The 26142-nt window shown below is 39.0% G+C and overlaps 3 protein-coding genes across 7 annotated transcripts in view; 2 read left to right on the forward strand and 1 right to left on the reverse strand.

The window, feature by feature from the left end:
* relt (RELT TNF receptor) overlaps window positions 1-10558 on the forward strand; it is a 30557-nt gene extending 19999 nt beyond the window's left edge. For all 3 annotated transcript variants that reach the window (XM_067594591.1, XM_067594590.1, XM_067594592.1), the window contains 5 exons: window positions 3760-3840; window positions 4394-4472; window positions 6657-7028; window positions 7963-8091; window positions 8719-10558. In XM_067594591.1, coding sequence (XP_067450692.1) covers window positions 3760-3840; window positions 4394-4472; window positions 6657-7028; window positions 7963-8091; window positions 8719-8722 — 665 coding nt within the window. In that variant the 3' untranslated portion in view covers window positions 8723-10558. The remainder of the gene's footprint in view (window positions 1-3759; window positions 3841-4393; window positions 4473-6656; window positions 7029-7962; window positions 8092-8718) is intronic.
* Window positions 10559-12161: 1603 nt separating this feature from the next.
* Window positions 12162-18954, reverse strand: LOC137185999 (P2Y purinoceptor 2-like). Of its 2 annotated transcripts, none has more exons than XM_067594595.1 (5): window positions 18751-18954; window positions 16061-16414; window positions 14501-14669; window positions 13818-14163; window positions 12162-13732 (listed from the first exon to the last, which is right to left on the reverse strand). In XM_067594595.1, the coding sequence occupies exons 2-5, from the start codon at window positions 16395-16397 to the stop codon at window positions 13544-13546; spliced, it is 1041 nt and encodes a 346-aa protein (XP_067450696.1). In that variant the 5' UTR covers window positions 16398-16414; window positions 18751-18954; the 3' UTR covers window positions 12162-13543. The 2 variants fall into 2 exon arrangements, with proteins under 2 accessions (XP_067450696.1, XP_067450697.1); XM_067594596.1 differs by lacking the exon at window positions 18751-18954 and adding an exon at window positions 17553-17701.
* Window positions 18955-20322: 1368 nt separating this feature from the next.
* The window catches only part of LOC137186000 (F-BAR and double SH3 domains protein 2-like), an 80256-nt gene continuing 74436 nt past the window's right edge, over window positions 20323-26142 (forward strand). Inside the window, exons 1-2 of one of the 2 annotated variants that reach the window (XM_067594597.1) lie at window positions 20323-20686; window positions 24554-24651. In XM_067594597.1, the coding sequence (XP_067450698.1) occupies window positions 20666-20686; window positions 24554-24651 (119 nt within the window). In that variant the 5' untranslated portion in view covers window positions 20323-20665. The other variant, XM_067594598.1, reaches the window with a different exon arrangement.

Here is a 26142-nt window from a genome sequence, read left to right on the forward strand (position 1 = left end):
AGATTGTGTTTGTATAGACCAACATTGACATTTACATAATGAGAGGGGTACACCCATATTTCTTTTATGCTGCTATTGTACTTGATGTACCGTGCCTGTCTGGTTCTCAGGCTTGTTTAGCAGGTGCAGTAAAAACCCTCAGGTCACATGAGGTTCATTATCTACTGTAGCATTTATTAGAAATGTTTTTTTTAAAACTGAGACACAATGAAGAGCTGAAGACCCAGTCAATTTCCACATAAAACATGCATGAATTTACAGCTGTATAAAGTGTAAAAAAAAAAGAAAAAAAGTGCTTGTTTGTTGCTGCTACACTCTACAAATATACGTACTGTTTTAACCAGGTATTACCTCACTGTTGCACACTTTTATGCAGGGGGTCTGTGTGTTAATCAGCTTCGCTCCACAGTAGCAGACAGGCAGCGTACATGACTGGCAGTTACTGTCATTTAGTGCGTAAGCATAAACAGATTTAAAGGCTAAGCTGGCTTTTCCCTCACTCACCTGATGGTGCAAGGCTCAGAGGAAAGCTGTGTGACATCTGTACGTGCTGCCAGGCTTTTCCACAAAGACATCAGGAGCGTCAGAGCACAGCTGCTACCTCAGCAGACCTTTCAACAGCACGTCAAGAAACTGTTTATGTTGGAAAACCTGCTGCCTTGTACAGCTCACTGTATCTGAAATTAAAATTGCTGTGACTTTTTTGCAGAAGCGAGCATCAAATTATCTATCAAATTATATATTATAGTAACTAAGCAAAAAGATACTATTTATGGCATCTAAAAGTGTCAGTCTCACTGTTCTACTTGGAATTGGTCTATATAATAAAATCACAAAAAGGTCAGTTGCACTAACAGTTTAATTTTCAGTACTGCAAGAAACAAGAACTTACAAACAAATGCCCCATTAAACATACCTGCAGCTTCAAATAATTGCATAGAACACTATGAAACCTAATGTGAGGTCTTGTTTTATCTTTATTTACTTTCAATTTCAATTAAACTCAATTACACTTAAGTTACATACTATTCGTATAGGTTTCTTGGTACCATGGACTAACTGAGGACCTCCACAGTGATTTGGTCAATGTTGTTGATTACAGGGAGAGCAGGACTCAGCATCCATACCTTACATCTCAGCTTCAACCACCAGTTTAATTTTTGTCTTTTATAATTCTTGGTGCATAAGCCAAACATGAGAGCTTTATTTTTGTGTCATCAAGCCCTAAAAGATCCAGGACAAACAGATATGTGTGCATGCATGTATTTATAAAGATTTCATGCACCTGTGATGACAGACAGAAGTCATAGCAGCAGTCTCTCTGCCAAAGATCTCTGTTGCCGTGGTCTCTTCCTCTCCAAGAGCTTTGTTGTGAAACTTAACCTGTCCCCGTACCAAAGGGAAACTCCCTGAGCCCCCATCCCCCTTCAGCTCTCTTTATCTGTCCTTCTACTCTCCATTCATACGATTTCTTGGCTCTCTAACTCCCCTCCCCTTCTCATTTGAACATGACACTATCCATCCATCTCTCCTTTCCCAGCCAGATCAATAATTCAATTAGGTTCTCACTTCATGGTTTTTGGTTCCTCTTTCTCTGACTCCTCTCCTTTTCTCTGTTGTGGTCTGTTATCAGTCCTCTTTTCTCCTACTCTCGTCTCTTCCTCTCTCTTCACCTCTGCTCTGGGAGTTTCTAGAGCATGTCAATGTTTTCTGTGGTAGAAATTCCTTTCCATATAACTCATCTACTTATAAACTGTCCATTCAAAGCAGGCAACTGCAAGTGGAGTGATTCAAGGACATCTTATCACTTTCTTCACTCTCACCCCCTCTCTGTCTCTCTTCCTGCATAGCTCTGAGGACAAATCATGTAGTGCGGCAGAGATAAGCAGCAAGTATGTACGTGTGAGTGAGACAGATAAAGGACAAGAGAGGAGACCATAAGCAGGATGTGAGAAGTTAGTGAAGAAGATGGAAAAGTGGATTAAGTGAGGAAGTAAAATAAAGAATAAAATAATGTTGAGGTGGGAGTAGAAGGATTTGGATGCTGCACTGGAAAACTTGATCTCTCTCCCTCTCCTGTTGTTATGTAACTATCCTTGTTGCAGTGGACTATCTGTCCGCTGTAAGGGGTAAGGTTAGGTGTAAAATTCTGACTCCAGCACTTTCCTCATCATCTCCAGTCAGGGGGAACACCCGTGGGGATGAATTACAACGAGGCCAGGCTTAGTTTGACAAGGCAAAAATAAGACTCTGCACTGGTAACTTTGACTCAGACGGTGCGGAGCTGCAGAGAGGGAATATTTTTGACTTACTGAAAAGCATAGTGACAAGAAAGCTGAAGGAACAAAACAGAAAGGGTGAACCCGAGGTTGATACACGATAAATGTGGTGAGCTGCAGTCAGATCTGCAACTTTCTGTTTATGCAGCGTTAAGCTCAGCATGCGCAACCACAAGGGCGCCACAAAGGTAGTTATGTTGCTGCAGTTTTCAGTTTAAGCCTCGTTGGCTCCACAGTACTGCTGCATTTAAACTTTGGGGGCCACTAATTTTTAAATTCTGAGGCTCAAACCTCAAAGCTCAAACAAAAACACATGTGAAAACAGGATGACGGATCAGTGACTTGAAGTGGCCGATACTTAAACATTAAACAAAATGCGTCTGGCTTGGGTGAAGAAGAGAATGAGCGCCACACCGTGAAATGGATGCCATTACCCTCACATAGCAACAGCCACTGTGGAGACAGAGCTATTGTTATGGCCTAACAACAGCCTAACACCACTTATGCAAGAAAGACAGAAATACACATACATACACACATATAGACACGAATGTAGCTGCACAGTCACATTTTGCTCTTTAACACATAGATACACCACAGTCACCTGACATTGGAGGTCTGGTACATCACACCACACACATATACACACATACACAGAGCCCTGTGCGCTTCAACAGTGCTGAATGGATCGCTGAGTGAGCTATTCTGGACCCCCCTCGCCCTCATCGCTCCCCTCTCTGCTGCCTCACTCTGCTATTATGGGATGGTCTGGGGGGGTAGAGGGCGGGGGTAGGGGCGGTTGCTATGGAGGCACATCTATTCTATGCTGTTCAGTCATTCACGTCCATCCTTATCAGTACCATCGTGCACTGAGGCGCAATATCCCAGCGGTGACATGCACCGTGTGAACTGTGCTAGCTCTGGAAGTTGGACAATGTATCTGCTTATTTAGTCTCTATATGACAGCGGTGAATGAAGCTGTTGTGATTTAAAGTGAACTCATCAGGATGAACATACACTGAAATATAAAATTAGTATAGTGTACATTAACGGTTGTGTTTGAATTTATGCACATTCAGTGGAAATACAAGCCAATATATTGACATTTTTCTTCAAGTATTTATATTCCAAAATATGATGACACAACATTTTCTACCATTAAGATATGGTGACAAAACAATGTTAACTCAAAGTCCTCTTCCTAGCTTTCCTGCTGATTTCAACTACATCTCATGGTCTTCATCAGTATCTCAGTTTATATGGAAAATACAAATCCTTTTTACAGTACGTAAAAATTGGTATACTGTATAATATCCTGCAAGTATATGTAATACATATTAAGATGACACTACTCTGGTATTTTGTTATTTGTATGTAATTACACAAAATACTATATATCAGGTGATAAACAGTATTATAAACTGTCTGTCTGCTGATAAATGGTCATTTTCTCTATCTCTGTCTCTTATGCTTGCTTTAGGTAACGGTTGTCCCTACATATCTGACGACCTGAATGAAGACACCATCAGTGTTCTGGTCCGCCTCATTACAGAGAAGAAAGGTAGGTGTTAAGCAAATGCTAGCAGTGATGTCACTTACAAGTGAGTGGTCAGAGCCACTTCATCTCTTGTGGCATTATAGGGAAACATGAGAACACAGTGTCATCGCTGTACGTCACACGCAGCCAAAGACATGTCTGCAAAACTCAGACTGTCCTTTTCTTATTTCCATCTCAGATTGACAGCTTTTATTAGAAATGGGGATGTGGAGGGAAAGGTGAACCATAGTGAGTTAACCTCCCACCTGCTAACCCTGCAAAATGTTTCCAATTTGTCTTCATGTATCACAAAGCAATGCTTGTGCATGTAATGATCTCAATGTATCTTAAACTTTCCCAGAGGAAGTTTACCTTTCCACCCAATCATCAGTAAGCACAAAGATGAATGTTATATATAAACTTCTATATGGTCTAAAACCACATTCTTGTAGGCAGGAGATGCTTTATTATTACAATTTAAAGTATTGACTGAGACAAAAATTTCATTGACTTTCACTGTGGCCAACATTTATTGATTTAGTCTAAACAGAACTGTGTGTATTTGTACGTGTTTCAGAAAATGCTGCTGCACTAGAGGAACTGCTGCTGGAGTACGAGAGCAAACAGATGGCCCTGAGCAAAGGCTCGTCAATCAAGTATGAGACCCCCCCCCACACACACACACTCCCATAAACCGTCATATATATTTTGCTCAGTCATGCTGCTCAAGGTCAAGCTGAACCCAGAGGCAAGGAGAGTACAGGAGAGAGCAAGTCAGTGAAGAGTGACTCTTATGTGATTGAGTGTGTGTGCAAAAGCAGAACACTGTTTGAACACATATGGTCTGTTAACACTACATACAGTATATTACTCTCCTACCTAACAACATTAAAACGAGGGAGTTTCTTGCTGCAGGAAGAATAATAATATAAACTTTGATTTGTTGTACCAACTTTACTATTACACACCATATTACTGTAATGTGAATCTAAGAGACAATAACATGACTTGACTCATGCTCCTAGTAGAGCTGCTTGATATGAAAGAGCAGAACAGAAGCTTCATATTTACCTCTTAGCTCCGTAACTAACTGTTTTCTTTCTTTGTTTATCTTAAATAGAACATATTTAGGAAGCAGCAGTGTATGCATAATCAACTTTTCATGTAAAAGGAAGGAAAAACACACTTTACTGTAGCTCTACATCATATCAATGTGGTTGACATTTACATCGCACTTAATTATTGTATTTGGACAATTTTAGACTTAAGAGACAATTTAGTTCACAATTAAATTTGATTCATGTCACCCTTGTGCTAAAAACAGTGGAAATGAAATACTAAATGGTAATTTGAATCATTTAAGTATGACAGAATACAGCATAGGGTGTAAAAATTCACTTTCCATTGACAATGTGTATATCTTGAAAGTAAAAATGAAAGTTGGTCTACACAAGATTAAAATTCCATACTAATTTATGTCTCTACATAAATGGTTGGCTGCTCAACTCTGACACATTACAACAATATAATGCAGCTTGCAGCGTATTGTTTTGTCTTTTATTTCTACAAAAACTCAACTCAAGGTGACACACATCAGGCCTTGTATGTACCCTCAGTGGAGCTGATACATAGCAGTGACTCACCGCCACATGTCTGAAGTGAACGTCTCATGCCGTTGTAACCGCAGTCTATTGAGTCATGAGGTCTAAACACCCTGTCTGTTACAAATCTCAATGGCTGTCACATAGCTTGAAGTCACACGATTTACATGACCAAGTGTAGTTGAGGTCTGAACTTGGGGTTACAAGTTGCAGCCAGGTAGTCAGACATTAATCTAACAAGTCCAGCAACATGCTGCTTATACCACAGTCTACACCACTGTGCTTTGACTTTTGCTTGACTATCATTTCTGCGCTAGCAGCTAAAGAAGATGTAGAAGAATCATTTGTCATCTTTATTCTGTATTCTCCAATCAGCCCTTCATTCTTTACTGCTGCACTGACCCAGCTTCTTCTACGGAATCACTAAAGTTAATCTTATCTCACAGTATTATATACGGTGGTAATGGGATCTAGTTCACTTCAGTATGTGTGCCACATCTACAATAGCGAGAGGTCTCAGGGGCCTCTGGCAATGTGCTGCTGCTCAATGGGCTGTGCAACATGTGAGCTTTAGATTCGAGCACATTCTGACACTATCTTGGGTCACTGCAGGTCACCCACAAGTTGGTATAACACAGGCACACACAGCAGCATTCATCTCTCTCTCTCTGTCTGCCTCTCTCTGCACAATAGAACAAAGCAGAGCCAAAAAGCTACAGAACACTGGGCTGATGTGGGCAGCCTAACGTGGCTGGAACATTAAGAGATTAAAAACTCTACATTTGAATTTTCCTTTTGTTTTCCATTTATACATTCAAACTGAATTAAGGCAGATTTAAGGACAATGTTTGTGAGCTTTTCTGAACCTTAAGGGATTCACTTGTCCTTCTGGCACTATGGTCTGTTGCTTAGCAACACAGACAAATTGCCGAACTTGCACTAAGATGGCAAAAACGTTTATGAAATAATTGACATACTTTTGGTGATAGCTTGCTCCTCTATTCTTTTATTCTCTTACTGAGACATTAAACTGCACAACTGGCTTTTAGTTATTTTAATTATTTAGGTTTAATAAATCATTTTAGAGTAGAATCAAAGTAGTTAGAGGAATTAGGAAGATATAGTTTTTAAACTAGTTTTAAATTTGAGGGGAAATCCACCACATGTGTTGACTAAACTGAATATATCTATGACTAAAAAATATGAAATGTTTAACTGATCTCCTGCTCTCCCTCCCAGGTTCCCGATACTGTCTCCTCTGTCCACGTTCCGCTCCCTCCCCAGGCTCTGTCCCCATCAGTCCCACCTACACACCATCTCCGGCCTCTCTGGCTTGGCCCCCAAACATGGCTACCGGTGCTCCCGCTGCGCCCAGAGAAAATGGCCCCCTGTCCTCATACCACCTCTGGATTCCTTAAAAGATCCCCTGAAGCCCCCGCAGAGCCTCATCCTGCCCTCCCTGGACCAGCAGAAGAGCCCCCTGCTGGAAGCAATGTTTGTCGACATGCACCGTACGCAAGCTGTTGTGCCAAATACTGTACAGGAAAAAGTGGAGGGGAGCGAAGTGAAGGAGAAGAAGGAGGGAGAGCTGACAGTGCTTTCTGTGGGGAGGTGAGACTCGTCTATATTGTGTCTTTTCAGACAGAGGTAAAATCACTGGTGTAAAACTCTTAATTAGATTAGTTATGAGTAGCTCAACTAAATACACTCAAGTGATGCAATGTAACTAAATACATTTACTCAAGTACAGTTTTGAGGCACTTGTAGTTTACTTGAGTTTTTCCATTTTCTTCTACTTTTTTTTTTACTCTACTTCACTACATTTCAGAGGCAAATATTGTACTTTTTACTCAACCACATTTACTTGAGAGCTGCAATATAGATAGTTGTTACTCTGCAGATTAAGATTATACATACAAACCATATGATCATTTTATGAAATATGATGCACTGTCACAGATATAAAGTACCCAGCAATGTAAAAATTATTCAAAATTAGCCCTCTTCAGTCAGATTTAGCAATGACGTGCTGCTTACAAGTCAAGTTATTTTATATATAATATGATATATAATAATGTAATTTTGGATGGGGCCATTCTGTATTATGAATATTTATCCTTTTTATACTTTAAATACATTTTTCTGAGATCACTTCTGTACTTTTACCTACAGAAATTTTTGAATGCAGGACTTTTACTACAGTACCACCGTACTTATTTAAAGATCTGACCACTGACACACTCACAGTAAAAAGTCATAAGCGATATTGCTAAGAAAAAAAATAAAAACAAAAAAACATTTGATGAGATATTTTCCATGTAAAAAGCTCACACTAAATGCTTTTCCACATTATTTTATCACTGTCCAGTTAGGTTATAGAAAGGACAGAACCATCTGTAGACTGTAGGGGGTTTTTAATGTAGCAAGTACAGCTCTACAATACAATTACCTGATTTCAAGTAATTCTCAGAGTGTAGCAGAAAAGCTGATGTAATGATTACCATATTACCTAAATGTATCAGTGATCATATCTCTTGCTCAACAGATTTCAAGTCGCTCAGATCCCCGAGCAGAAGCCCATCGCTGTGGAAACCAAGACATCATCCCAGGAGCAGCGTAATTCCCTCTTTGGTGGAAAGCCCTTCTCTTCCTCTTCATCATCAGGCATCAGGAGGTATGACCTCAGACAGTTACACACTTCTTCCCCTCTGTCTTACTACCACTTCCTACTATCCCTCTCTCTCAGTCTCTCTCTAGCTGCCTGACTCATTCCCTGTTTTTCTCTCTGTCTTCCTCACTGCACATTGCTGATGTTTATAACAGCATAAGTGCTGTGAAGTGGTTGACACAAAGAGACTGTCAACTCACATTCTTCTAGCCAACACTGAATTATATAGTCTGTTTCGGTTGGAAAGGAAATTATACATAATATGATCAGTTCAGCAGAGGAGGATTCTGTAAAATGATTTGGGGAAATGAGCCACTTCTGTTTCCAATTGACTAGACATGAACATGCAGCTGAGTCAGCCTTATTGCAGGGGTCATGTGGTCCTGCCTATTGTCAAAATGAACTGTCCATTTCATCATTTCCTACACTGAAAAAACCTCTTGAGTGGACAGTTATTGCTCAAAATGAGCCCAAATGAGGAATAATGAGAACAGTATGCTATTAAATAGCTTAAATTTGATTACTTTAACAGTCCCTGATCATAATAACTTGGAAATATGGTGTATTTGCTTCACTCTTTCTTCTGTTCTGTCCTTCATGTTGTCACACTCACATAGTTACTCTCTCTTTCAGGTGAAGAGACAGAGAGACGCTCTACGATAACACTACCTCGCTGAAGATGACCTCATCATCCACTGACGACTTGACAGCCGGCATGGAGGGTGTTTATAGACAACCGACACCAAGAAATTACAAGAACCACCTCCTGCTGGAAGAAGTTGTTTCCAGTTATGCGATAAGAGGAAGATAACTGTATTTATCATTACATTAATAATTATTGTACTTTGCAGAGGGAGCCACTAAATTAACAGCTGGTACAGATTGGCTCCACTGTCCCAATCCAAAGACAAACTGTTCTAAAAAGCCTGTTGGATACACACTCGGGAAGTATGGAGAAGTTTCTAGTATAACTTTGGATTAATTATCAATATCCGACACTAGAGGGAAGGATGAGAGGGATAAAACAAAGGAAAGAAGTTTGGATGATACACAAATGCACTCTCAGCCCCTGTATTTGTGCTTCCTACAAAAATAGACACGGGGTACGACACACACATCTGCATGCACTCACTCATGATATAAAAAATACACGCTTAGTCTTCCCTGCATGCAGTGAAGAGGACAAATAAAACTGAGGGAAAAAAACTGTGGAATACATTACTGAGAAAGAACACAACTCAAACAGAAGTGAGACTCATACTTATAAGTGTGTACTTTTAAAAAAAAGGGGAATACATTCTTCTTCTAAGCGAGGTAGTCTGCAACACAGTGCCACATGATCCATAGTATGACTGTCACGTGACACTGGGTTAAAGACTACAGTAGCACTACAATAAGTATTACTTATTAAGGAAAAATGTTCAATATAATTTTGATGTTTCAAATCTATTTTTTTAGAAGTTTAGTGATTTTGATGATTTCTGTTGCTTCTGCTCACGTAAGTGAGTTGAGGTTTTAGACCTTTAAAAATGTTGAATGTAGTCTTAATAAAGGTAGCTCACTGAGTTCACTTGAACTTATTTTGACAGTTTGAGAAATATGAACTCAGTAATGTACGCCTGCCCACAGTCAGCATTAATTACATTTGTAACTTTTAAGCTCTAGATCCAAGTAGGTGATCTGGGACCAAAATTCGTTCTTAGAGGGGGCTCCATATCACAGCATTTTTTTAATGACACTGCATCCCAATGGCAGTTATATGGGTCCTGGGGTGAGAAAGTAGATAGGTAGATTTCACTTTTGTAGAAAAAAAACCTGTAAATAAATGTACATATGTAAATATGGGTGGGTATAGAGAAACAGATACCTGGCTTTTATAATTTGAGCGCACTGGATGTATGAGGTGATATATTAGATCTCCACTAAAGGTAAAGACAATTGCACTGCAGCACTGTGTGACATCTCTAATCCATCAATCAATTTTCACATTCAAATCATGAACTTAAAAAACCTGAAGTTCCACAGACACACACACACACACACACACTCTGTTTTCACAGTTTAATTAAATAAACCATCCAGTGGCTGCAGAGGATTAGTGGTCGAGATGCCTCAAAGTCATGCAGCTCACTTGGCTTTAGTTTACATCCTCATGGGTTTTAAAGAGTGTACTATAATCATAGAGGTTTTTAGCTAGTCATTTTCATATTTCTTATTATGTTAGTTACAAGGAATATGACAACATGTCTAGAGGACGGGATATTTATTGGTTGAAGCAGTTATATGTTTTCTTTTGATCTGTTTTTATTGCTATGATTAGGATTATTACTGTTTTCAAGCTGAAGTGTTGCTGGTAGAAAAGAAGGACAAAGAAAGAACATTCATCTCATCAACTTTGTAGATTGCATTTATAATATTACATTTTTCTGTATGATGTTTTTACTCTTGAAATAAAGAAGAGTTGTATTTTAAATCCTGTGTTGTTTGCTGTTCTTGCTGGTAACATGGAAGGGTTTTGTTTTAGTAATGTGGCATTTTAGTGTTATTATTGTCTGTGAATGATTTATGGAAATGCGTAACTGGTGAACTATAAAAGTTAAAAATTTAGTCTCATCTTATTAAGTCTTGTCAGCAGCAGCTTTGTTAGTTAGGCAGTATCACCCTCTAGTGGTGATTTAAATCAAATGTAGCCAATACCAATGAGATGAGTGTCTATGTCTCACCATATGACCGCAACACTTGACCAACCTATGCTCAGCTACACTCCAACTAGGGTTATACTCCCCACAAATGACAGTTAAGACTGGCCAAACTTAATAAACTTATGTGACCTCTAACTATTCTGATTTCAAATAACCTCAGCAGAAGTTGTACTGTTCCAGACTTGTAGCAAGGCTGGATCACCAACCACGCAATATGGACAACTGCTTCTAGGCCCCAGTCCTTCATGCTCCCCAAAAGGCTTATTTTCACTGCAAATTTCAATTCACTAATAAATAAGGTGGGTTCTGCTTTATTACCTAATCTTGTGGCAGTGTGTTGTAGAGGGGCTTTGTGTCAAAATAGTGGTTTGAGAACATAATCATTTTAATTTATATTATATTCACATGTTTCATATTCCCTAAATAATCAAATTACCTTTAACATGCATTAACTGATTTTTTGGTCACCTGTTTGCAGCAGAAACAAGCTGTAAACACAACACTGAAGCTGATATGAGGAACGTTTTAGCAAACAGTTGCTTATTTTACACATCCAGCAAATATGGAGCAACATTAGCATTCATTTAGAGTAATGTTTGTGTCCAATATTCACTTTAACCAATATTCCACTTTAATCACTTGCTAGTTGCTAACTTTGCCTGTTAGGTGCTGGGAAGGTAGCATACACACAGTGGGGTTTTTTTTTAAAAGCTTTTTTGCTGAAGGAAAGGGAAGACAAGGCAAGTTTATTTATATAGCACATGTCAGCAACAAGGCATTTCAAGGTGCTTTAGATAAAACATTAAAAGCATCGAGACAGAGTGCAAAAGAAACACACAATAAAAGGACACTTAAATACAATTAAAAACAGTCATTAAAAAGCCAAGAGAATAGAAAACAAAAACAAGCTAAAATAGAATGAAACAGGTATAAAATACAAGACTAAAAGTTACAGTGCAGTGTAAGAAATGAATAATTATTTAATTTAATAAAAGGCAGCTGCAAACAGAAAAGTCTTCAGCCTAGATTTAAAAGAACTGAGAGTTACAGCAGACCTGCAGTTTTCTTGGAGTTTGTTCCAGATATGTGGTGCATAAAAAGTGATAACTGTTTCTCCATGTTTAGTTTTGACTCTGGGAACAGAAAGCAGACCTGTCCCAGACGACCTGAGAGGTTTGGGTGGTTTATAACGTAGCAGCAGATCAGAAATGTATTTTGGCCCTAAACTATTCAGTGCTTTATAAACCAATAGTAATATTTTAAAATCAATACTTTGACAGACAGGAAGCCAGCGTAAAGATCTGAGAACTGGAGTGATGTGATGATGTGAAATTGGGGTCTGATTCGATGACTACACCAAGATATCTGGCTTGGTTTGTGGTTTTTAACTTTACTGATTGAAGCTGAGCACTGACTTTTAATCATTCTTCCTTGGTTTGGTCTTTGTTTAATTGAAGGAAATTCTGGTATATCCAATCATTGATTTGTTCAATGCACTTACTGCACTTCATCTGCATAATTATGGTAATATATGTTGTTGTTTTCCATAATCTGAGCCAGTGGGAGCATGTAGATGTTGAACAGAAGAGGCCCCAGAAAGGAGCCTTGGGGAACTCCGCATGCTGAAAACAGCTACCTGCTGTGTGTGGAATGACAGTGATGAGTGAACAGTAAATGTGAGCCAAAACAGTAAAGCTGCAGATCGTACCAAGAAGACAAAAAGATACTAGAATGACTGTGAAGTCAATAACAATCTTTTGCCCGGGAGCATGCTAACAGGTTAATCCGGCCTGACAAACAGAATAAAGATAAACAAAAGCTACATTACACCTGCTTTCTTAAGGAAGTGTCTTGAAGAATGATAGTCAGGCTTTCTTTCATTCAGACAGCCATCATGCAAGAAATATACCTTATGAATCTAATTCTTGACACAGATTATGGCATTTAAACTAAGAAAATCATGCATGGTATATGAAAATAGTATCATCACTGTTATATTTTCAGAATGTGCACATTTATTATAACATCATTTTTACTTCCTTCACATTTTGGGACACAATTTGACACACAGACACACACACAAACTCCAGGACATTCAAAACAAGCCTGAACAAGACATAAAATTCAGAGGAAGGTGAGCTGATGAAAACTTCCTATCAGATTGTCAGAATAAAAACATACAAACATCAGACGCTTGTCCAGTTGAATCACTGATGATTCTGTAGAGCACTGTGTAGTTTATTTCTTTCAATACATTCTAGCTTTTCAAACATAACAAAATATTTTGATTTGTAGAAATCATTTAAATGCCTTAAGTCAGTAATCTACATGATTTAGCCACTGTGTATGACTGAAGGTTTGTTTGAATGTGAGTCTTACATCTGGTCAAACCTGTATGTGCACTTGAACTGGTTAATGATGGAAATCTGAATGCAGTGACTGTACTTGACACAACTCAGCCCTTCAGTAGATTTTGCAGTGTGACTCTGGTCACACTGCACTGGAAATTTCTAAATAAAGACTACAAACTACTGTCACCGAAATATGTAAGGTTTAAGTCTTACTTATTAACACATTCGCTTCTTCAAAGAGAGACTCCAACCCTCAGAAGTTTTGTGCTTTCCAAACAAACAACTGGCGAACAGTTAACATTTAAAAGTGAACTCTTGAAGCAGATGTTGCATCTGCTGGACACAACTGGCACTAATGCTCCCACAACCTTGTGTCTTTTTACCAAGATCGTTTTAAGGATTGGTTCAAAGTTCTGTTGTCAAGGATTTGGTCACACTTTTAGCTTTCTTGGTGATGGTGAACTTGGTGATGTTACTGCGGGCTTCCTGCCCAGCCAGGAAGTAAAGGATGGGGTCCAGACAGCTGTTGGCACTGGCCAATGGACGGGTCACCTTGTAGGCCACACTGGAGGCCTCTAGCAAACTACAGCTGATCTAGGGAACATATACAAATCTGATTAACTGACTTTTGAAGACATTATAACACATTAATAATTTAAAAAATGTATTTTAGCCTCACCTGTGCCGGATTGATCTGCCTTAGGTATCTAAAAGAGTAGTAAAGACTCCTGGTGAGGTGGAAAGGCAGGAAACATAGCATGAACGTTGCCAGCACGATGATGATCATCTTCACTGACTTCTGCTTGGAACGGTGGGCTGACAGTCGTCCTCTCTCACCCTCAGCTCCCCCTTCAGACCCCCAGCCAGGCTCAAGAAGCTTCCTCACCATGAGGCCATAGCACACCATCACCACCATGAAGGGAAGGGCAAACATGAGCACTGACACGATTGAGCTATATACCAGGAAATCGTCAAAGTGCTCTGGGCTCGTGGTGTCGTAGCAAATCCTTTCTGTGGCCACATCCCTTGTGAGGAGATAACAAATGACATTTGTTTAGGATTATTAAATGGCACTATTGCTTTATTTGATATTGAGCCACAGAGAAGGAGATAGGAGCGATGAAAGGGAAGTGATAAAATGTAACTTTGTTAGCTAGAAGGCTGGTTGTTCAGTTAAGTGTGTCCCATTAAGACAGCTAAGATAAGGTACTTACACAAAAAAATCAATAGTCCACAGTTTAACACATTTAGAAAAACTTCCAAAACAATGAAAAGGGATATTAAGAAAGAAGACAGAATGAACGAAAGAAACAAACAAATATAAAGAAGAAAGAAGAAGACAATTACACAAATTTCAGTTACTTCGTTCTTGAGAAGTAGAGAACAGGTGCCTGGCAGAGTAAAACACAGGACCACACTGCCACAGAAACCAGCCTGGCCCGGCGAGCACTGACCCAGCTGAGGGAGCGGACTGGATAGCAGATGCCAACAAACCGATGCAGACTGATACAGGACAGGAACAGAATGGACCCTACCAGAATGAAGTGAATGAGAGAAACTGAATACAATTTTTTTTCATCCTGTGTTGACTCATGGCCCTATCCTATTTAATCCATAGTATTTCATATTTTTACATCAGTATGATTTTTTTTTTGTATATTCACCTAATACTGTAATATGGTATATTGTATCATGTTGAAACATATTGGATTGTGTCATGTCACCTTGTGTCTTATTGCGGTGTTTAGAGTCAGGTCATTTTACATCATTTTGTTTAATTTTGTGTTATATTGTCTATATATTCATATTTATATATAGTATATTTATATTCTATATCTGTGATTTTTTTGTCATGCTAGTTGTTTGTTTGGGAATGATGCAATTACTAAATTTGTTGCTTTGATCAAAAGCGTCGGCCAAATGAATATAATGTAATTGTCATATTGCACATTATTATACTTCATTGTATCACAGTGTATCTTATTGCAATATGAATTATTGTATCATATTGCATCAGAATGTCCTCGTATTTTATGATGCCCCATGATTCTATTTCTGTATATATCATAAAATTTTGTATTGTAACGTTTCATATAGTATATGTATTGTGTATTGTATCATGTCATGTCACTGTCTCTTGTGTTGCTTTGAATGGTTTCAAGTCATTTTACATCATACAATTGTATTCTATTCCATTATTGTGTCTTCATATTGTATTGTTTTTTACTGTATGATATTACACCATACTATCACTGTGTATGTATCATATGATTTTATATTATATTCTGTATCAAATTGTAACATGTTTCATAGTATAGCATTATTTGTATTGTATTATATCATAATGTATTGTCACATATTGTGTTTTGCTGTCAACTTATGTCTCATTGTGTTACTGTAAATCAGATTATATTACACCATATTTCATCATTTTGTATCGTATTGTGCATCATATTGTAAACGTGTTTAATCTTGGACTCTGTTTGAGAATGATGAACTTATAATTTTTGATTACATTATGTATCAATTAATTATTTCGCTTCATATTATAGTTATTTCAATATATCACATTATACTATATTGCATCATATTGTGTTGTATCATATAGTTTCATATCGTATCGCAGTGTAAAATACTGGGTTGTGTCATGTCACCTTGCAACACATATTACATCATATCTTATCATACTGAATGGCATCATAATATCTTCATATTATTATCTTATCATACCATAGTATAACTGGATGTATTATATAATTTCATAGTGTATTGTGTATGTTAAATTATATATTTCATATCACATCATACTGTATCATACCGTATTGTATCATGTTGGTATAACATATTAATTACGATAATTGTAACATATCAAACTCTGTTGTTTGCTGTATTGTGTGTGTCTGTGCCATAACAAAACAATACCATATAAGTTGGAATAAAACAGGAAGCGTATAATCTTGCAGAACGGTTCACTGAAGGGCCAGTCATTCTCATCGGCATAGTAATAGATGAGGAAGGGCAGAGTGAGGATGTAGAGTGTGTCACACATCGTCAGGTTGAACATGTAGATCGTGGAGGGATTCCAGCGCTTAGTGCGGAACACAATCACAAACAGCGCTGTGGCGTTCAGCCCCAGACCCATCACAAAGACCAGGGCATAGCTGACAGGAAGCAGAATATATTTAAAATCTTCATTAAATTGACAGTAGAAGGCACTGACATTGGTTGGGTTGGTCTTGTTGTTGTCAAAGCTGGCCATCTTGGTTTCAAGAACACCTGAGGTAAAGATAAATACAAAGGAACAGATCATGAAACTAAACACGCTGTACACCCTATATGTTATAATGTGCAGCATTTGAAGAAGCCTTTTACCAAGTAACAGTATAACAGACACAGGAAATGGGTACAACCATGAGAAAGTGACATCAACCTAGATTAAATTTTACAAGTTATTCACTTGGGCATGTCTCAGCAGTACAGTCCTGTATATGTCATGCCATTCTCAGGCATCATCGACTAATCCCTTGTGATTTTGCAATCAATTTTATGCAATCCAGTACATAGCTTGGGTCCCATTTTAAAGTCATTATGCATTCCACAGAAAGTGAATCATTTTAATGCTGATTTCTCTTAATCTCCTTTTTCATTCTGAATGGGAGGTTGACTAAATCAGAGAAAAATCGAGAGATTGAGAGAAGAGAAGAGGACACTTAAATAGTGCCATCTGTATTAAATCATATGCTATTCTGGCTGAATAAATGACTCAGTGTGTGAGTAAGCATGCAAATAAAGGCGTGTGAGACACGTGTTTTATGGCTATGATGTAGAGTAATGCATGGTGTGTACTATATGGTATGTCAGTAGGTATGTTTAACAAGGTATACTGTTCCCCCACCTGCTCCAGCAGGTTTACCTAATGAGATATAACAGGATCTTTAGAACCTCAGTGCCTTTTCTTTCTCCTCCCCCAAGAGAAAAAACTCAAAATCTATAAACACATCTTTGTTGTCTGAATCTTTTTCTGAAGATTCAACAGCCAACAGCCTTGTGTGGCAACAACCTTTTTCAAAACATTTAGTGCAGCTGTGTTCTCACAGAGCATAACAGCTCTCATTCTGGCGCTTTGCATGTCAAAGTTTTCCAGAACCTCGTGGCTCTGAGAGAGGGAGAGGGAGCGACAGAGGAATAACTTTTTAACTCAAACCAGACCCTGTTTTGAGACCCTGTTCAAGCTTTTCTTTCTGTTTAACTCGTTGGCCATTTTCTTCTCCTATTTCATTCTTTTAGTTTTAGTCTCGGCCTCTTAAAATTCTGCCTGTTTATCTGGCGACCAGTTCAAACCAGTCATGTAATAGCACATAAATTACATCTTCACAACTTCAGAAGCAAACAAGACAGCAGATGCCAAACTTACTTGTTTCTCAGTTCACTGATGAGTTAACCTATGGCGATCTCTTTTCTCCTCTCTTTGACATTGTTTTTCTGTTTGTCAAAAACATTGCGTCTCGGTAGCCCTTTCCCCCTCTCTGTCTCCTTTTCTTTCTTCAAAACAGCTGCAAGTTGAATTTAATAGATAACAGACCAGAAACAGAGCGGCCCCTTCTGTAGTCCCCCGAGTTCCTCTAACCTGCTGTGTGCATGCCATATCAAACTGTGCACCGTGTTACTAACAATTCAGCAGTAATGTAATCTGTGCTAGAGGCAAACCTCTAAAACGTATGAAATTACTCACAATTTCGCAGTCTGCATGAACGCTATCGCCTTTTATAGACTGTCCTGTGCTGACCATCCTGTGCAATGTATCCTCATTCTTATGAGTAGATTTGGTATGTGCATGTAAGTATGTTGTCTAAGGCTGAATGTGTACTTAGGTACATGAGTGGGTGAAAAACCTGTTGAGGTGTGTGCCTGTCTGACAAGCTGTAGCCTGCAAGCAATGCACAAGCAGTTGGGCCTGAGGCTCAGATGTAGATCAAAGATGTTAGAGACGGACAGAGACAAGAGAGTCATAGCCTTTAACTGTTCAAATATTTAGTTTTTCAGTCTAGCATACTAGCTCAGACAAACATTATTTTAAAAGTTTAAAATAGGAAAACAGACACAGTTCTTAAGACCTATTAAGACGAATTCATTGTATTTTTACTAGCATTGCTATGATAAGAAAAGACCTATATAAATGTTAACAACTAGATTTTCTTCTTCTTGGTAACCTAGCTTTTAATAGGGAATGAGAATTCAAACTAATTCTCATTACAAATAATTATTTCTTTAATTTTTTTTCACCACAAAGGCAAAAAGGCTTTCTAGAAGGGTCAGATCTTAATACAAACAACACACAGCTATGGGCACAGTGATTTGGCATGCAAGGAATGTTAAAAATCTCCTGCAATGCAAACAAAAATATAAATATATGGTCCTTTGTTAGAACATTTTTTCTGCCTCCACCAAAATACTGTGAGCCTGACAGCCATAGTGTGTCACAGTGTGAATTTTAAAACACCAATATCCATTTCAGGCAAATATTATGAAGTGTGAATCGAAGCAAACCATCTATGCAGCATTTTGTACTTTTACTACACGAACTTCACTGTTTTTATGGTAAAATTTCTTACCTTGGTATGCCCAAATGTAATATAGCTGCTCCTAAGCAAAATCATAAGAAAAATCCTAAACCAAAAGCATCCTGGCAGGATCCTAACAAAAACAATATGATCCAACAATGAATGTCAGCCATTTTCCTCAGTGCCACTGGCAGAAAGTTATATGTGTGTGGGTGTTGAGAGATGCATTTTTGTGGGCAATACTTTGAGTGTTATACTGAGAGGAAAGGTGAGAAAGAGCACTTAATGTCTTACCTGCCCCAGAAACTGTGCGTATTAATGATTACAAGGCCCTTAACCTTAACCTTGGCCATGGCACGTAGTGTGGGAGGCATGAAGTAAAATACAGGACCTCCCAGTCTTCTCTTAAACTTTGCTAAAATTTATGCCTCCAGGGACTCCTATGTTATTTCCACTCATTATATTTTAGCAGACATTATTACCCAGAATCTGGCCAACCATGTAACAATCTGCTGTAGTTTGGCATTAATGGCATCAGCAATGTGAGTAGAAGTGCAGAAGTATTTCTGGGCAACAATAACAGAGGTTGCATGTCTCCCCATCAGTTACTAGTATGTCTTAACCTGGAAATCTTTTCAATTTCCATTTCACACAGGCCACTCTGGAAGGCAGATGGAGGTGAGAAGTGGTGTGAATTTCACAGAGAAAGACAGGGACACAATTATGTATGAATGTATGTATTTACATTTTGAGTTTCACTTGCAATATTAATTGCAAATATAGGCCTACACATGCATGCTGCACATACGCATGTAGACAGTGTATCAAACCAGCTGCTGCTGGTGCCCACTCATTATAAGGGTTTCGGACACCCTCCGTTGTAATGCATTCCTTTAATAGTTCACTCAGCACCCACTTCAAAATGAACCCAGTAACTCTCTTTTACCCTTTCTACTCCCTGATATCCCATAGTTTCCTGAAAAGTGGGCACTACGAAATAGCACCACAAAATATTACAAATATTAAATATAAACGTTCTGAATATTAATTTATTATTTTTGGTATCAATCTTTATTTTGATTAATATCTGTGATTGTATATAATTTTAGTTATTCAGTCTACTATATATATGTGTTTTTAAATAATTCATCTAAGCGTGTAAAATTGGTGATATGTCAGATTTTTCCCCCATATCTTCTAAATATATATATATATATATATATATGTATTGTCTTTTATATATATATATATGTATGTATTGTCTTGATCGATTTTTCCTTGATCGACTGCGGTTTCTTGTTGCTATGCAGGTCTGAGAGACGCAGCCTCCTGTCAGTATCAGCCTTGTTCTCCTGGAGCAGCTGAACTAGTGGATAAATGATCCCGTTTTGTAGTTCGCATCCTTTTTGTTCCCCTAATTTGGTTTAAAACACCTTTGCATGAGCGCTAATCGATGTTAATGTTGACGCCGGGCGAAAAGGCAGAACAAAAAAGATGCCTCTCTGCTCCCGGTGTTTTTCATCAGACACGGGCTATCCCATTCATGGCCACATTGAGGAGCCATCGAGCTGAAGTTGCGGAAGGGGTTCCCCGTTAATACCCCCAACCCCCCCACTCCCCCCCACCATACCTTCCCTCTGCTTTTTCTTCTCCGCCTGTCTGCTGCCCCTGCTTTCACAACACAGTACAGTACACACTAGTCATCCAGTAGTGGCAGCAACCAACACAGAAGTGTGTTCAGTCTCTCCTCGTAGCCTCAGTTTCTGCTTTGTATAAACTGGCCATTTATCATCAATCATGGCCGCCGGAGTACAAATTTAACTCCCGTCTTGCCTCCCTGTCGTCTGGAGGGGAGGATTTTTGTTTGAGGAAGCAAAAGAAATATTAGTCCCACACTGATTTGGATTTCCTTTTGGAATTACAATACATTTCACAAGGGAAATACCATTCATGTCAATACTCCAAAATGCAGCCGCCGCCGAGGAAGGTGAGTGATTTCCAGAGTCCGTTATGTTTTTTTTTTTTTTTTTTTTTTAGCTCGTCTGTACAGACAATGACAGACAGATAACAGTGTAGTAACCTTAGTGCTTCACTAACCACTCAAAAAAGCGACTGGTGCTGCAGAGTAACACAATTAAAAGGGGTTGAGACGTTTTCTAGCCAACATTAGCAGCGTTTGCTAGCTAGGTTAGTTGGTAACCTAGTGACATTAAAATGCATCTGTCCAGCCGTTAGCGTCAACCATCAAACGTCAAAATACGTAGCTACTACAAAACGCTAGGTGGGCTAACATGAGACATTTTATACAAAGCAGCAGACCTTTTAAGTAAGTAAATATGATATATTGTCTGTCCTTTCAAGCACATCCTGTAACGTTAGTAAAATAACTTTAATTGTGAAATGTACAATAGCAGCTACACTACTCAACGTTACAGCACGTTCATCTGTGGCTGTTAACGTTATAACGTTAAGTTAGCTAGTACAACAATTAATACACAGCTCACTGTGTAGCCACGTATTTTACTGAATTCATATTAGTACATATTGTAAAATTGTGACCACAGTCCCTCTATTACTCGTTGTGATGCTTCTTGTCTTGAGACAAGACCTTCTAGTCGGTCCAGGGTCACACACATCATTTGATCAAAGCCAGGCTGAGCTGACAAAAGCTAAACAGACACAGACACACACACACACACACACACACACACACACACACACACACACACACAGAGGAGACATGCTGGCAGAGCCATGTCTAATACTGACTTATTGATTCTGTATGGGCTGAGAAAAAGAACATAGTCCCCTATAGCATGGTACCCAGTGCGTGTGAGAGTGTGTGTGTACATGGTGTGTTGAACTTGCTTGTCTATAGCTTTCTATGAGTGTGTGTGTTGTCCTGAAATAGATGCATGAGAGGCAATTACCCTGCTGTGAACCTCTGTGCACAGTTTTCTCTTAATTATCACATATTCCCCCAGTGCCATTTATGCTCTGGGTTTCTACACACTGACTGGCCTAGAACATGTCATATCATGTCTGTGAAGCACACACACACACACACACACACACACTTGCACACAGGTCTTTTCATCACAGAGGCTATAGAGACCCCTATGGTTGTCTTGTGTTAGCCTGTGAATGATCAAGTGCACCATTATGGTCATATTAATTTTGTAAGAACTCATTCGTCAGCTGTCACCATCTTTAGCATTCATTTTGATTTATTTTTATTCCAGTGAAAATACTTCCAAGAATAAAATTAGCAAAATAACGATACGTTACCCCCTGCCAACATGGCTGGCACACTCAGTACACTCAGCCCACAGAACCACACCACAGAGTGTTATCAGTATTTGGCTGTTGGATACTAATCATTTCTTTCCCAGTGTGACACATATAGCCCCTTAAATATTTTGTCTGTGTCTCAGCACATCTGTTTACAGACTGAGCTCATCTGATTGTCATATATTAGTTTTATGTGGCTTAGATTAAAAGATGGCTGCTGGCAGTTAATGAGGTTGAGAAAGACAGTACAATGACACACAACATTGTTTTGTGATGTGATAAGCTAATAACATGCAGCACATCTATCTATCTATCTATCTATCTATCTATCTGTCTATCTATCTATCTATCTATCCATCTATTTACCTATCTATCTATCTATCTATCTATCTATCTATCTATCTGTCTATCTGTTCATTTTTAAGACCATTCTTAGTGGATCTGTTATATTGAAAGGAATTATTGTAGCTGAACAACAATTTTTACAATTTTGCATCTTTTACTGACCCAACATTTACTCAGTCAACCTACTAATCAGCCAACAGCCCAGTATCTTTAACTTCTCATACTGAAGAAACAAATATACCACACATGAGCCGACATGAAAGAGGAAGTTCATGTACCGATGTAAATTCGTCATCCTTGAGGTAAATCTGATAATGTATTTTGATATAGATTTAAGGTCATATTGTTAGACTCTAGTTCCCCTCATGCAGTACAGGTGGGGGATGTGTGTATGAGAAGCTTCATAAAATAATCCGTTTTTTGGTTACAAAACAGGAAGTACTCTCTTAGCAGTATAGCCCTACCTGCTACTGTACATCAGCTCACGCTACACCAGCTGAGCTCTTTTCCTTTAACTTGACCTTTAATACGTTGTTCATTTTATACATCTTTCACTGTGCCTCATAATTAATGTCTCCCTATCTCCTCTTTTTCACTGTTGCTTTCACCTTCTTCTTTCTTCTCGTTGACCGTCTCCCTTTCTCATTCTCGCGATCTTCTTCTCTCTCACCTTTCATATTCTTCTCCCCTCATGCACGACCTCCCCTTCAGCTACTCTTCCTCTCGCTTTTCCTCTCCATCTCCCTCTGTCACCCTTTGCCCTTCCCCTTCTCCCTGTGGTTCCCTATGAGGGATAGAAGGTGAAATCAAGTCAAGTCATTTTAGCCCTGATAAAGTAATGAACCACTCCCCTCTTATCTTCAAAGACAGCGCATGAAAGAAAGGGGCTCTGCAGTGTGTGTCCGTGCGCGCGTGCGTGTATGTGTGTGTGTGTGTGTGTGCCAGTATAGTGTGTGTTATGTTGTTGATTGTTTTGTCCAGAACAGTCATGAATTTGTCCACTGTTACTCTGGTGAATAGCCGATGGAATTCACCCGACAATACACAATGACCTTCACAGTGACTCTCTATGTGTTGGCAGGAGTGTGTGTGTGTTTGTGTGTGTGTGTGTGTGTGTGTGTGTGTGTGTGTGTGTGTGTGTGTGTGTGTTATGTGCTTGTTTGTGTGCATATTAAGGGTGGGCTTTCTTTCTGTCTGTTGTTTCACAAGACTGTGAGACTGATTGCAGGTTAAACCCCCCCCGGTCTGACCACCCAAATGAATTTGTGTATGAGGTCATGCTATTAGCATCTTTTCCTTATGTACACGGACTCTGTTCCCAAATGTGTGTGTGTATGTGTGTATGTGTGTGTTGGTGTGTGTATGTGTTCTTTCCAGGTGACTCTAGAGCTGTGCACGCTTAAATAGATGGCATCTGATTGACAGACATTGATGGTGGATGAATTATTTGAATGTGTGTTTGTAATCATAGTGACTTGGGAGCCACATTATTTCATACTGAGAAATACACTAAAAGTACATCCCCTCTGCACAACCCACATCTCAGAGCTAAAAAAAAAACTAACAAAAAAACGATAATCAGTCATGATGTTTTTTAAATCAACAAACCAATATTGGTGATAATAGAGCTGAAACAGTCAATGAATTGACAGAAATTAATGAACATCTGTCAATTGTTTAAGCCGTTTAATCAGGCGTGAGTTTTGTACTGTTTGGCTTTTGAAGATGTCACTTTGCATTTTTTTTTGGACATTTTATAGGCTAAACAATTCATTCCTTTATCAAAAAGATAAAAGACAGATGAAGCCATAATAGAAATAATCAATAGTTGTGACCCTAATTGGTAATGTTTAAGTATTTGTCACATTGTTGTATGACTTTTGTGATGTGGTTATGCAACTATTGAGAAAACAAATCATTAATAATCATTCATTCGGATATAATAATCTGGCAGGAAGAGGGATTCGACATTATCTCAACTCTTTTGAGTGCAGGGAATAACAATATTTAAGCTCTGCTCCCAAATCATGCATGATGTCTAGTCTCATATCACATTATTGGTATTTTCTTAATATTTCAGTATACAAGGACAGATGATTTGTTGTAGAGTTGGGTGATGTTAAGGTGAATGTGAGCCATGAGGTAAATAACAAGCGGACAGGCCGATAGAAAAAAAATGACAAATCAGTTGCTTGATGTGTCTTTTTGTTTCCCCCAGGTCAAAGTGACACAGGAGCTGAAAAACACACACACAGATCAGATGACAAGACTGCACTTTAAACACCAGACCGAATGTGACCTGCTAGAAGACATGAGGTATGAACACGTCTTTGTCACACGCATTAACACAGTCTTGCTCTCATCCACTGCAAAAGAACCGAGGAACACACTCATCTGCTGCCAGATAATTTTAAATCTAGTCATCATTGCTGACTGTGACACGGCTGTGCACAGAAAGAGAGAAGGGAGTCTAATGAGTGAAGGAGGAGTGGCATGAGAAAGAAAAAGAGGAGGAGGAGGAGTATTGTCATATTCCAGTTTTTTGAGAAGGACAAAGGGTCGGGAAAATGACGAAGGAATTTCCTGCTGCCCTCTTCCTGTTCTCTGACTCTGTTTCTTTCTTCCTCTCTTTCTTAACTTCCAAATTTCCCTCTGTGTCTCTGTCATCCACTCTTTCGTCACTGGGTCTCTATTGCTTTGACAATCTTTTTTTGTCTGTCTCCATATCTCTCTTTCATTTTGGCTCCGCTCTGTTTACTCATGACGTTTGTATGTCTGGCAGTTTTCCCTTTTGGATTTGGCAATGGGAGGAAACCCTGGTTCCTTCACACGCTCTCATTTTCTGTGTTGACTAACCATTGATTATTTATGACAGCAAACTCTCTAATACGCTCTGCCTCTCTGCTTCCATCCCTGTCTTTCTCTCTGTTTCTCATTTTCATGCTTTCACTATATCTCTTCTCTTCTCTGAGACTTTTCTCTCTTTCTCCCTCTTTCACTCCTGGGGGCAGCTCCAGCTGTTTGAGAACAGATTGGCTTGTTGCTGCTTTTTTTTTTTTAAGATTTTTTTTTTGGTATTTTTGCCTTTATTGGACAGTGGGCAGTGAAAAGGCAGACAGGAAACAAGGGGAGAGAGAAATGGGTATGACATGCAACAATGGTCCCTGGCTGGAATCGAACCAGTGATGTTGTGGTTATATGACATGCGCAGTAACCATTCAGCTACTGGGGTGCTCTGTTGCTGCTGGGTTTTGGAAAGTGAACAAAGCCCCGGTCCCACTTGTGGGAGAGAAAGAGAGCCAGTTTAACATATGCAACCACAATGTGTTAGTTCTTTCAATGACTGAGGGATGGAGCTACATGCCACTGGGTAAAGATCTCCAAAATTGGCTTTGTCATCCTCATGGCTGAAAGACGCTGCCTGCAGTGTTTTCTCAGTGAGTTCCTCTAGCCTTTAATGTTTTGTAATTATTTCTGATGACACATTCTCATGGTGGTAAAATCAGGAGCAGCAGGGCGGTGCAGTGATTAGGGAGACTGGCATTCGATTGGGAGGCCTAGACTCAAGCCCCTGCAGCAACAAGCATCTGCTTTGTCGTTGTGTCCTTGAGCAAGACACTGAGGCCCTGTTAGTTTTTCTTTAGCTGATGTAGCACTCATCCATGGGGAGGATCTTTTTTATAAGATTATCATAAAAGATCAGAAGGGTCAGGGTTATCTGAAATTCACACCAGAAGCAAGATGTCAGCGGTGTGCAGTTGCTACGAAAGTGTCCATCGATTCAATCCACGCTGACTCCGACCGCTG

Source organism: Thunnus thynnus, chromosome 7 (genome assembly GCF_963924715.1).
Source record: "Thunnus thynnus chromosome 7, fThuThy2.1, whole genome shotgun sequence".
Taxonomy (NCBI): Eukaryota; Metazoa; Chordata; class Actinopteri; order Scombriformes; family Scombridae; genus Thunnus; species Thunnus thynnus.

Excerpts from the sequence above, each read along its gene's own strand:
- LOC137185999 (XM_067594595.1), bottom strand. The coding sequence starts at position 16,397 with ATGGCCAGCTTTGACAACAACAAGACCAACCCAACCAATGTCAGTGCC. Across the intron at positions 14,670-16,060 it reads GTTTTATTCCAACTTATATG|GGTCCATTCTGTTCCTGTCC; the intron begins GTATTGTTTTGT and ends TCATTCTGGTAG. Across the intron at positions 14,164-14,500 it reads CTCTACTTCTCAAGAACGAA|GGATGTGGCCACAGAAAGGA; the intron begins GTAACTGAAATT and ends TCTCCTCACAAG.